The following is a 12450-nucleotide window of genomic DNA, read 5'->3' on the forward strand; positions in this document are numbered from 1 at the left end:
CTTATCGCAATGATAAGGATTGAACTATTTCTCACATTTATGTACAACCCTGCAGAGAAACAGCAGTTCCGAAAAACTGCCGTTTCTGTGATGTAAAAAATCATACTTACCCCCCTCTTCGGAAGCGCTGTCTCCGGGTCTTCTCCTCCTTCTTTTCATTCTTCAATTGCACATGTCCAGTTCCAAGAACTGGACATGCGCACAAAGATCCCCTCTCTGTCTCTGCAACTATCGTTGCAGAGAGAGAGCGCTGATTGACAGGAAGGGATCATGTGATCCCTCCACACATGCGCTGTCCAGCTCTGCTCTTCGGAGCAGAGCTGACAGCATTGGATTTCTTCAATTCTGATAATGTACGCCAGCTTCAACACGACAAGTTCCCGAAAAAAAGATTTTTTCGGGACTTGTTAGATTGCGGCCAGAGCAGTCACCATACTGTTGTATGGTGACTGCTCGCAAAAACGATAAGGAGTGCAAAGCAGCAGATATCCATGATATCTGCTGTGATGCACCTTTAATAAATTTGAGTAGGAGACATCGTGGACTAATTTACACGGTAAGTGCACGATAGTGCACTACCGTTATTTCTTAAATATACCCCTATGTGTGCACAGTCCAAGAGGATAATGTCTCTGTATATCCTTAGGAGGAGTGGATCCGATAAACAACATAGGCATCCAAACGTGATCCAGTGGAGCGAACGTGCTCAGTCCAGGAGTAAAATTTGTGGTTTAACAGGAAAAAGGACTTACCCTTAAAGGGGATGGTATCCGGTTCTGTTTTAAAATCTTTGCTGTGTCCAGCAGCGTGACTGGTGGTAGAGCGATGTGTAGTCTCATCTGAAGTTGAAAGGTCGCGGCCGCGACTCGATTCAAGTGCGCATGCGCAAGCGCCTGAAGTGAAAAAAAAATCCTTTTTCGTAACGGTGTAAAGCCACGATAGGCATGATATGTGTCAACGTGTAACCAACGCGTTTCACCAATATAGGCAACACTCACTTGCACACTAAAAGGGAGCGCGATAGCCCACCCCCTATACTCTATCGGTTATCTCCTATGTATGAAATATCGCAAGAAAGTGCTATACATACAACAAAATAGCGCAATGCATAGGATATGTCTATACAATACTCTAAAATAACTCAGTAGCAAAGAGTTTCTGGATTGACTTATATTAAGTAATAACAGAATACAAAATACCATAACATTTTACAATTCCCACATAAAGGAATACCTTCATACAGGGAGCATCCAGCAGAACCAGCTACAGATCACTGCTACCTACAGTACTATGTATAGATAGATGTGCAGCAGAAGTGACATTTAGCAGGCACACAGTCTAGATAGGTACTGTTACTGGTTAACAAATATAATTGCTCTTACAAGATATGCCATACACAAATCCTGTATAACAAAGGGCACTTGTCAGAATATATTGCATCTACTTTCATTAATAAAGAGATATCCTTAGTAAATAGTATAAGCAGTGGTCGAAGTGGAAATTTGTAAGTGATGATATGGAAAATATAATGGGAATGTAAGTGAATGGAATTTGATAGTTTTACAATGAAGGCAGTAGGAGAAATGGCCGTATGGTGTACCACCGTATATACATCTACTTCGACAACTGAGTATAACAATATAAGTCTTATTTAGCTACTCTTGTATGTTTATTGATTTGCAGGATTCTGGAACAGGTCATAAGAAGTAATGGTCAAAAATAAATGTGTTATGCTTTTCTGAGTGCTACACAGTTTCTTCTTTAATAAAAATAAAGTCCATCATTGACTAAAACAGTGGCAATTCACACGTGCTGGACTAAGCTGGAAGTAATATTAGTGCTGCAATAGGTAACATAGTATTAGGAGGCTATATATTGTGTGAGCATTTTGATGTTATATGAAGACATGATAGGGTTGTATACATGGTGCGGTGCTATTACACTGGAAAAGCTGATTATATCCATTCCAGGCTAGTTGAAGATCAGCTGAAAGAGAATAATGTATTATTATCTGGTTTAAAGATAGGAGCACGGTTTTCATGTGACTTCAAAGCGACAAAGGGTTGTACTATATTTGGGAACTTAAAGGAATTGATGGCTTTCAGCAGCTGTCAGTGACAAGTACCAGCAAGTGGTAAGAATAGGGATATGCTCCTACTGAACTCATTGGGTGAAACAAACTGTAGCTTAGCCGAGAACAGCCACAGCTCACCTGTCTAGACATCTCCATGCCAACGTCCAGCATTATACATGGCCGCCGCGGCTTCTCCCAGTCTACTGACGTCACTTCCGCTCATGCTGGTCTCGCTGTACATGCCCAACTTCCGCCAGTGCTCTCCCGGTGCTCGTCCGCCTGGTACACGGACAGGATAAAGGATGACCTCGTTACGAGCCTTCAATTGCGATGATCTGTTTCGGTTCAACAACATGTGAGACACTGGGCGGGGATTCAAAACCTTATTCGTAATATTCGTTGTTTCAGCACTTCTCAGCTACAGGTGTCCTTAGGCCACCGGGACATGTCAGGGCTACGTGGGTCCCAGGAAACCTCCCCTATAACCATTGCAATAACATATTTATAATGATATGTTCAGATAACCTCCAAATAAATATCCTCTACCTTTCAACATTATTTGCTTTCATATGTATAGTATTAATACTGATCAATGTTAACTGCAGATTGTTTGTGTTACTATAGCTTTTGCACTTGTGTTGGCTATTTTATGCACACAGGGATCATATAGCTAACATCACATTGTGCAGTTCTTGTAAATTATAAACAACCCTTGTGTAAAAACAAACCACCCATGTAGCACACAAGATAAAAATGAGATCTACAGCAATTATTGGAGTAGAGATATTGGGAGTTCAGTCAGCGTGAGAGAAACAAGGATATTTTAAAACTGTACAAGGGCGGACTAACCACCTGACTGTAAGCTTATTAAATTAAAAGAATGTGGCAATATTGTGGCACAGCCTTGGGGAAAAAAAGGACTTTCTGCGTAAATATTTATGCAGTTATGGGAAAAACAAGCCTAGAAAGGGACAAAGCTATACGTACCCCAACATATATCTGTAAGCTTCCTAACAGAATTCATGGAATGTGGAATGGCAAAGTCTGAGTCACTAATTCAAGTATCCTTATACTTGATACTACTGATGTGGTGTAATCTACATTGTCCTAAGAACCATTGGCTTGCTCTCAGGGCTTCTAGGAAAATTCATCATGTTATTAATCATTACATTATACTTGTGTGTTTTCTTTATTTCAAGAAGTTTAATATACTTTTGTTTTGTGTTTTTTTTTCACAGAAACTTGGATCCCCTCACAGAAACTGTATCCTTGTTGAAGCTTTGTAAAATTGATAATATTCTTAAACTAAATGAGACATCTAGCTAGACCAACATAATGAAAATTTGTGTACGTGTTTTGTCAAGTTAATTCATGTTTTTGCCTTAAATAAAGATGTCAGTATGGGATACCTTTTTACTTACAGTATCTGGCACACTGGCCGGAATATTTCATTGTTGCAGAGGCTCCCGGTGGAGAACTTATGGGTTACAGTAAGTACTCCTGTATTTCCTCACTTAAAAATTCTGTTCACTATTCATTGCAACATCTTCTGAAAGAATTTGCAGTGTGGTAAGTAGCGTAATTTATGCTTCTGAAATAAACCTATTGTCTGGTAAAACATTGACCTATAACTAAATATTGTACTACTATTATTGGAGTCACTGGGTCTGATTCATTAAGGAAAGTAAATAAAAAAAATGAGTAACTTTGAACCTTGGCAAATGTTGTTTTGGAGGGGGAGGTAAATTTAAAATGTAAGGACAGATTTATAATTTGGGTAAAGCATGTCCTAGATCAACTTTAAATTTCAGTGTACAAATAAGCTATCAAGTATTTGTGTGCTACATGAAAACAGCCAGTATTTATCTTATGTGCAAAGTAATAAACTAATTTGCACCCCTTGCATTGTAACATGGTTTTGTCCAGGAGAAAACGTACTCATTTTTTTGCCTTACTTTCCTTAATGAATCAGGCCCGCTGTCACTATACCATTGTTCCATCAATGGTGATATATTTCTCATTTCCACATAGGGTTTCCTTTTCTATAAATTGTCATTAAAACAGATGCTGGGTAAATTTAATAGGCAGACATTGCACCAATTAGGGTTTTAATAAATAAAATGTTCCTTAGCATCCAACCATTTTAGTAATATCACAAATAGTTTTATAAAGAAATTAGACTGAAGTGGATTTATTTTTTATTGTGCTGAGATAATCTTAAGGACATTCTGATATGATGACCTTCTGGGGGTATTGAGAAGAGTAGTTGGTAACCCATGTCTATATTGTGTCCTTAAGACTGTACATGTGTTATTTTAAAGCCTTTAATGTCCATTCTCTAAGTATATTAAATATAAAGTGATGCTGAAAGCCTGAAAAATAATGTAAGCCAAATGGAACTGGACACACGCACTTTCTAGTAAGCATTCACTGCACATTGCGTTCATGTCCGTGTTGCTTGCAGCATTCAGAAGCAGGAAAATCTTATTAATACAATAATTTGAGAATGCTCATTTAGTGCTTGCTGAGCAGTTAGCAACTGCTTGTCAGGACGTGTTTAACCACACCGAATGCTGCACAGAAGCTTTCAGATGCAGAATGCACGGGCAAATTGCAAAGATGTTTTTAAAACCACACCCTTATATAGGAGCCTAAATCAGAGCGTACTGTGGAATGTTTCATCTTCAGCTTCTAGAATGCCGGCAGTGTTCTCATTTGCATATTTAATACATGAGCATTAAGAGGGAAATGCGAGCAGTTACTGGATGATACAGATTATAATGAAATAAAGAAAGCATTTCTGGAACAATTGATTTACAAGGATCTTGTATATTATTGAATCCACATGTTTTTGACAAACTATTTGTACCATGTGCAAACTATAATGTATGCATGTGAATAACTCGTGTTTGTATTGTAGTAATGGGGAAAGCAGAGGGCTCGGTGGCCCGCGAGGAGTGGCATGGACACGTCACCGCGCTCTCAGTAGCGCCTGAATTCCGGCGTTTAGGTTTAGCTGCTAAACTGATGGAACTGCTGGAAGAAATTTCTGAAAGGTGACAGCTCCTCCATAAATGCTCTGTGACTTGTACTCTCCTGTGATCTCTGCTAATACCTTTACTTTCCCTCACGTTCAGGAAAGGAGGGTTCTTTGTGGACCTCTTTGTTAGAGTCTCCAATCAGGTAGCTGTCAACATGTATAAACAGCTGGGCTACAGCGTGTACAGGACGGTGATAGAGTATTACTCTGCTAGCAATGGGGAGCCAGATGAGGATGCTTATGGTAAGAATTAATGTGGACCTGCCCAGTCCCCTGTATTAGTACCCCTGTGTAATGAAAATGACATTGCTTTGCAATATTGGAGGCTATTAAATTCGTACTTACCGTCTTTGTGTCGCCTCCAGATTCAGCTCTGGCCGCCGCCATTTCTCAATGTGGCGACTGTTAAGTGTATAACTATTGTCCCTAGGGAATAGCACATAGCCATATGTTTTGAGATCTAAGAGATAAATAGGAGGTGCAGAGTCTCCATATTATAATACAGGGTTGGAGCTCTTGTATATTAGTGCCCAAATGTATTATTATATAAGTAAAAGTACACACAACATTTTTTTCCCCCAGCACACTGCAATAGCCAGCAACAGATCTGCCATTTCTACTGTAGATAAAAATGCAAAAGTCTTTGTTGCACACATTTGCAAATGTATGTTTAAGCCATCCGCCACGCCAAGGCGCTTTTGCTAATAGGATGGTCCTACTTTAAACAATGAGAGTCCCATATATTTGGGCCATACATATGTGTTTTTAAATTGAGAGCCAACTTACCAAAGAGGTACCCCAGAAGCCTCCAAACAGCAATTCAGTGCCAGTACCCCCTCTTAGCTACTGACACCAAGTAAAAGTGTCAGGTTCTCCCTCCTGCTGGTAATATTGCTACCATACACATTTAAATATTTCTCTTTTATCACTTTGGGTTGGATGCTCATAAATATATTAGTTTCTTTAAATATTGTTTATTTTTAAGACTTTTCACTGCTTACACAAGGCAGCAAAGCACAAACCAGCATTATTACACATAACATTACAAGTGGTGGTAATCGTTTTTACGAGTACCACTATTCCGACATGGAGAAGCCCTACAAAGAAAATCGAAATTATGAAAAACCGATTGGAAAATAAACAGACTTACCTTCAACCCGACGCTGGAGATCTCCGATGGGAGCACCATGCTGACAGCAAGTGATTCTGATTGGAGAAGTGTTCGTCACTGCAGGCTGACGTCATCACGACGTCTGTCAATAGACATTTAAAGCGGCAGTGTTGGGACCCCAAAGGTTAAGTGTTTAAACACTTAACCCTACATTGCCGCTTTAAATTTCTATTGACAGACGTCGCCATGACGTCAGCCTGCAGTGACGAACACTTCTCCAATCGGAATCCTTTCCTGTCACCATCGTGCTCCCATTTGAGATCTCCAGTGTCGGATTGAAGGTAAGTCTGTTTCTTTTCCAGTCGTTTTTTCAACATTTCGGATTTTCTTTGTAGGCCTTCTCCATGTCGGAGTGGTGGACATAGGTAAAGCGTACCCAACCCATTACAAGTACTGTATAGTGTGTAATGTATATATTAAGAGTTAGATGAGCTTGACATTTCCGAGAGCAGTGCGTACAGAATATAATATTAGTATTCTATAAAATAAGGCTCTCGCTGTCACAAACATAGCAATTATATTAATTGTAATATGACACATTAACCACTTTAATGATTTCATTTATACTATCTGCCCACTTTTTTAATTGAGGTACCCATTTAGCTATCCATAAATGTGCGATTTAACCCCTTCATTAGAAATAACATTCTCTGTATCGCTAATATTGTCCTCCACCCTCCCCTCCAGTTATCCTGATAGACACTGCATTATGTAACACCATATACTTAATTTTTTATTTTATTTTTTTTTACCCGCTACCAAATCAACTCGTTGCTGTGTTTAGTTTCCCTCTAACACACAAGCTATATTGTTTGCCCTACTGGTAACCTTACACAACTCACAAACAAAACATAATCACTTCAATCTTATAAAACTGTTTGTTTTTGTTTTTTGTACAGACATGAGGAAAGCACTATCAAGAGACACAGAGAAAAAGTCTATTATACCTCTACCCCACCCTGTGCGGCCAGAAGACATTGAATAACCTTAGCTGTGGTTCTTGGGCAAAGTAATGAAGATTATATCTGCATTTTCTGCAGCAACGTTATGCCGCTTGTCCTACAGCTATGTCTGCATTTCATGGAAACTAAATGATGAAAAATAGTTTATGATCCCCACCCACAAATACTGAAACATAGTTTCTTATGGCGATCCTCACCCCCTGATAAGGCATTATTACAGCAGTAATAATTCTATGGGGCATATTCAATTGTCAGCGGGATTGCCGAAAATCCGGCGGTCCGCGCACGATTACCGTTATTACGGTAATCGTACGCGGAAAAAACGTTAATACGGTAATTTACTCGCTGGATTACAGCTCGCAGCTCCCTGAGAGATTACCGTATTAACGGTATTAGTTTTTCCGCGCTCGAACCCGCGGACAATTGAATACCCCCCTATGTGTTTTAGTTATCCTTGGCTGTAAATGTTGTGATTATTTAATAACTGACACATTTCCAATATGCTATGGTCAGGCAATTATTTTAGCTTTAATGTAGACTCCATGTCCACTGACTCATCTGTGGCGCCTACTAGGAATATAACGTACCAGCGGAGCTAAGAATTGGCTGCTGTATGCAATATCCATCCAAATATACTAAACAAACTCCAATAACTGTCTAACTTCTGTAATGTGCTAGATTACAAAATGTATAATGCAACGGGCACAGCCACGTATGTCAGTGTGGCATGATTGGAGGAATGGCATGGGCTTTTCCTTGTTGTAATCATGTAGTTGTAATCATGTTATCTGCAGACTGGCACTGGAACCACTGATTTTCACCCAACTTTGTTTTTGACAGGACATCCTCTTAATATTGTATAGTGCTTACAATTTACTTTAGACTTGTTGAATAGTTTAGTTTCTCCATTGAATTTTTTTTTTTTTATTATTTCAAATAATTTACTATTTATGTGTGTGTATATACTTGCTGCAGTGATCTAAATGTGTAGGTATGGAAACATGAGACACCTTTGCCCAGGAACCGTGTGTAAATATATATTGTAGACTGCTACGCAGCTCTCCTGTACTGCTCTGTACTGTGCTGCAATATCCTCCTGTATGTAGGAGTTGATGACGCTGTAAAAGCTGATAACTATCAAACAATGGATGTAATAAAACATGCTGCTGTTCCAGAGACTACATTGCAATTATTTATGTATCTGTATGGTCTTTAACTTTCCTGTCGAGACCTATAATTACACTAAACGTACAGGTAAAAGGCTGTACAGTGATTTAATAGGGCGGTGTTGAGCCACAGTGAGCAGCTAGTATGACCTGTACGTGTCACTCATCTGACATCTTGCGGATGTTGGTGTCTAGTCTATCCCATAAATGCTTGATTTAGTTTTAGATCTAAAGACTGAAAAGACCATGACGTATGGATAACATCACTGTGCTACTCCAACCATTGGGGACCACCCTTGCTCTGTAGATTGCCATCCTGGAAGACACTGCTCTCATCAAGAAAGAAAAGCTGCATCATGGGGCGAAGCTCATCACTCTGTACCATTTAAGTAGTGATTAGCATTGACCTTGATTTCTAATGCACATGTATCACTTTAACCCCGTTACTATGTATGGTCCTGGGGTGCATGAGTAGGTGATGCCCCTCCTCGCCTGTACTTTTCCCTTGCCCTGGCTAGCTCTTGGGCGTGGATATAAGTGACCAGAGGGCCCTGGCACATGCATGGTTTGCAGCATGCAAACAATGGGTGGACACAGATTGTGTAGCGTGAAGATGCAATGCAATAGAAATAACATTAAGTTGGGTGCCAGATCATCTCTATTACCAAATAAAATCTATTATGCAGCTACAAGATGAACATCTCCTTACTCCTGCACAAATCATCACGGTAGCAATATGGTTACATTGTACACATGCCTTAGTACATACCAAGTTCTCCTGGGCTTAATGTTTCTACTTCCACTCATATTCCACACTCTTTCTGCAGGCTGTTTCGTGCCGCCAACAAGACTTCTTACATACTTGGTTGGATCTCACTTTTTCAGGGAGGTCACTCACTTGTATGCAGAGTCACAAGACTCTTTAATGCAGTTCTGACACACCGAGTCTGATTCATTAAGGCTGATATCTGCCGAGTCTGTGCATGCTCAGAACTGGGACACTCGCTAGTAAACGCAGCCTTTTCCCCTTACTACATTCTATGATTTCAGGAGTGGATGGGGCATCTTACCCATGTCCATGTACAATGAGGGCGTGCCGCACTCGAGTAGCCACGTACAAATAAAGCTTTGGCTAAGTCCTGAACTCTAGTGATGGCAGTCTCGTATGCATACTAGAACATTTGTCTTTGTCATTGAAGATCCTGCAAAATGTACCCCAACAATCACCCCTCATGGAGGTCTGCTTTTGCAGCCATGCTAGCCACAGTAATAGCCAACCAGGGTAGCCCAATATTTTTATACATAACACTGACTGTGTTGAAATATTATTTGCTTAATTAGCGCATGAGCCACACCTGGGTGAAAGCCCATGGTTTCAATATGCTTGTTTTCCCCCATTTTACGTATGTTTCCACTTTTTTTAAAAAAAAAACGTGTTTTTGTCCACTACTTGTACCTTAAAGTATAAATTGAAGTTGCTAATGTTTTAAATAAACATTACCGGGGGCAAGACATAACTTCTTCATGCGTTTTGTCTGCCCAGTGTTGCCTTTGTTCATTATGTATTGTGGTCTCGTACCATCAGCTAATTTTAATAGAGCCAAATCAGCAGGTGACCCTATATATATATATATATATGAGTCACCTCTTCCCAATAATGTCATCCAATATGAATCCCTTCCCAGGGAAGCCAAGCCTGAGACCAGCCAAGTTCGTATGAGACCTGTGTAAAATGGAAATAGCACGACAAGAGGGAGACAAGTGAATTAGTGGACCGAGGTCACAGGTAATGCTTCTGTGTATCTAAGTGTGTGTACACACAGGCCAGTTTAAGTACAGTGTATGTTTATTTCATGGTGTATAACTTGCTGTCTGAATAAATACATGGATTTTCATTGTGTGTCCCTACCCACATTAAAGTACCCATTGTCCCTGTTCCCTTATTAGGGTGTCTGACATGGTTGGGTACGGGCCTGGTGACAACATATATATGTGGAACGTCTACAGGCTGATCTGGGGTAGAGTACGCTTAAGTATTCTATGATTTATATACCGATCAGCCACAGCATTAAAACCACCTGCCTAAGATTCTGTAGGTCCTCATACTGCCAAAACTGCTCTGCCCCGTCGAGGCATGGACTCCACAAAACCACTGAAGGTGCCCTGTGGTATCTGGCACCAAGGCGTTAGCAGCAGATCCTTTAAGTTGTGAGGTGGGGCCTCTATTGCTTGGACTTGTTTTTCCAGCACATCCAACAGATGCTCCATCAGATGGAGATCTGAGGAATTTGGAGGCCAAGTCAACACCTTGAATTCTTTGTCATGTTAATCAAACCATTCCTGAACAATTTTTGCAGTGTGGCAGGGCGGATTATAACCTTCTGAAAGAGGCCACTGCCATCAGGGAATACCATTGCTATGAAGGTTAGTACTTGGTCTGCAACAATGTTAAGGTAGGTGGTAAGTGTCAAAGTAACATCCACATGAATGCCGGGACCCAAGGTTTCCCAGCAGAATATTGCCCAGAGCATCACACGCCTCCGCCGGCTAGCCTTCTAGTGCATCCTGGTGCTATTTCTTTCCCAGGTAAACGACGCACACGTACCTAGATGTCCACATTATGTAAAAGAAAATGTGATCCATCAGACCAGGCTGTCCATTGCTCCATGCAGGGGCGGGCTGGGCCGCTCAGTCTAATTGCTGTTTGGGTAAACTCCATTTCTATCTAATGTGGCCAAAGTGATATCCTCCATAGACATGTAGAAGTCGAGTCTGTTAAACCAGTAATCGATGGAGGGGTGGTAGCTTTCCCTTATACAGGGATAACCTTCACTGAATTATTGAAGTACCTTAAAAGAGATTTCTTATATATAGAAATTTCAACCTTCGTTATGTTTAGAATCCAGAATTCCGGGCCAGCTATCACTTTGTCTCCCAGTATCACTTTAATCAACTTCATAATGGTTTAAGTTTTATGTACCTTATATGCCATAGGTCCCCTATGGCGCAGTCACATTGCCAACACTTATCAGATAGTCCAGGGGACATCTGTACCGTCTGGTAACCATATATTGAGTCTCTAAGACTGACACACTTTGTGATGATGCCTGGGTGTACTGGAAGATCTTCACCGTGGGGCTCCCAGTTGTTTATCTAAGTCTTGCTCCCAGGCATGTAGGAATTTAGGAGGGGAGTGCCCAAAAAAATTGTGGGTAGCTGAGATTTTGTGTAAAGCTTGTAGGAGAATGGGCACATGTAATATGAGATTGTAAATCTGTCTGGGCCAGGGCTTTTCCCATTGGGTGCTGTGTCTATTGCCTCTTCAAGCTCTAGAATGTGAAAGGTCTAATAGCTTTCTTTATGATATCCTGAACGAGCAAGGTAAGCGTCTATGCATAGGGATCTATCTGTCCTCGTAGTGAGATGGGTGCAAGGGTTCTGCTAGGTTATGCAATTTAGTATTTATGAAAGATGTTTTCTATTTCTTTTGATGTGTGGCATCTTATTCCCTGGTTATCTTTAATTTTAGAAATTAAAGTAAGAGAGCGTTGTGAGCATAATGCTCTAGTTGACATCTTATTATCTTATTTAAGGCCTCCCTTACTTCCTTTAGTTCCACAGATGTATCATTGGCAACGGTGGACTTGTGTTTCCAAGTTTTTGATTTTCAGAAAGAGAACCTCTGTTTCTTGGCCAGGGATCCTAGCTTACCTCTCAATATGCACTTGTGGGGCCTCCCAAAGGACAATCTTAGGGGTCTCAGGTTTATCATTTGTTGCTAAATAATCCTCACTCCTCTTGGTCTCAGTGCTCTATTATGTAGGATTTGAGCGCTTTGTTGAATAATCTTGGTATGCCCTTCTAGTAAGTAGTGACTCTGGTTTTATTTCCTATTTTATTTTCTGAAACTTATTTGTGTAACTTATTGTATGGCTTATTAACTTTTTGTAACTAAGCCTTGTAAACATTTTTCAGATTAAATTACATTGTATTCTCTGTGATTCTTTGTGAACTTACGAAGCCCAAGGAGGCTCATG

The 12450-nt window shown here is 40.3% G+C and overlaps 1 protein-coding gene across 1 annotated transcript; it reads left to right on the plus strand.

The window, feature by feature from the left end:
• The first annotated feature begins 2302 nt into the window (after window positions 1-2302).
• On the plus strand, window positions 2303-8423 carry NAA20 (N-alpha-acetyltransferase 20, NatB catalytic subunit). The gene is made up of 6 exons (XM_075203833.1): window positions 2303-2429; window positions 3313-3337; window positions 3474-3564; window positions 4995-5130; window positions 5212-5357; window positions 7185-8423. The coding sequence occupies exons 1-6, from the start codon at window positions 2377-2379 to the stop codon at window positions 7268-7270; spliced, it is 537 nt and encodes a 178-aa protein (XP_075059934.1). The 5' UTR covers window positions 2303-2376; the 3' UTR covers window positions 7271-8423.
• The last annotated feature ends 4027 nt before the right edge of the window (window positions 8424-12450 follow it).

Source organism: Mixophyes fleayi, chromosome 3 (genome assembly GCF_038048845.1).
Source record: "Mixophyes fleayi isolate aMixFle1 chromosome 3, aMixFle1.hap1, whole genome shotgun sequence".
NCBI lineage: Eukaryota > Metazoa > Chordata > Amphibia > Anura > Limnodynastidae > Mixophyes > Mixophyes fleayi.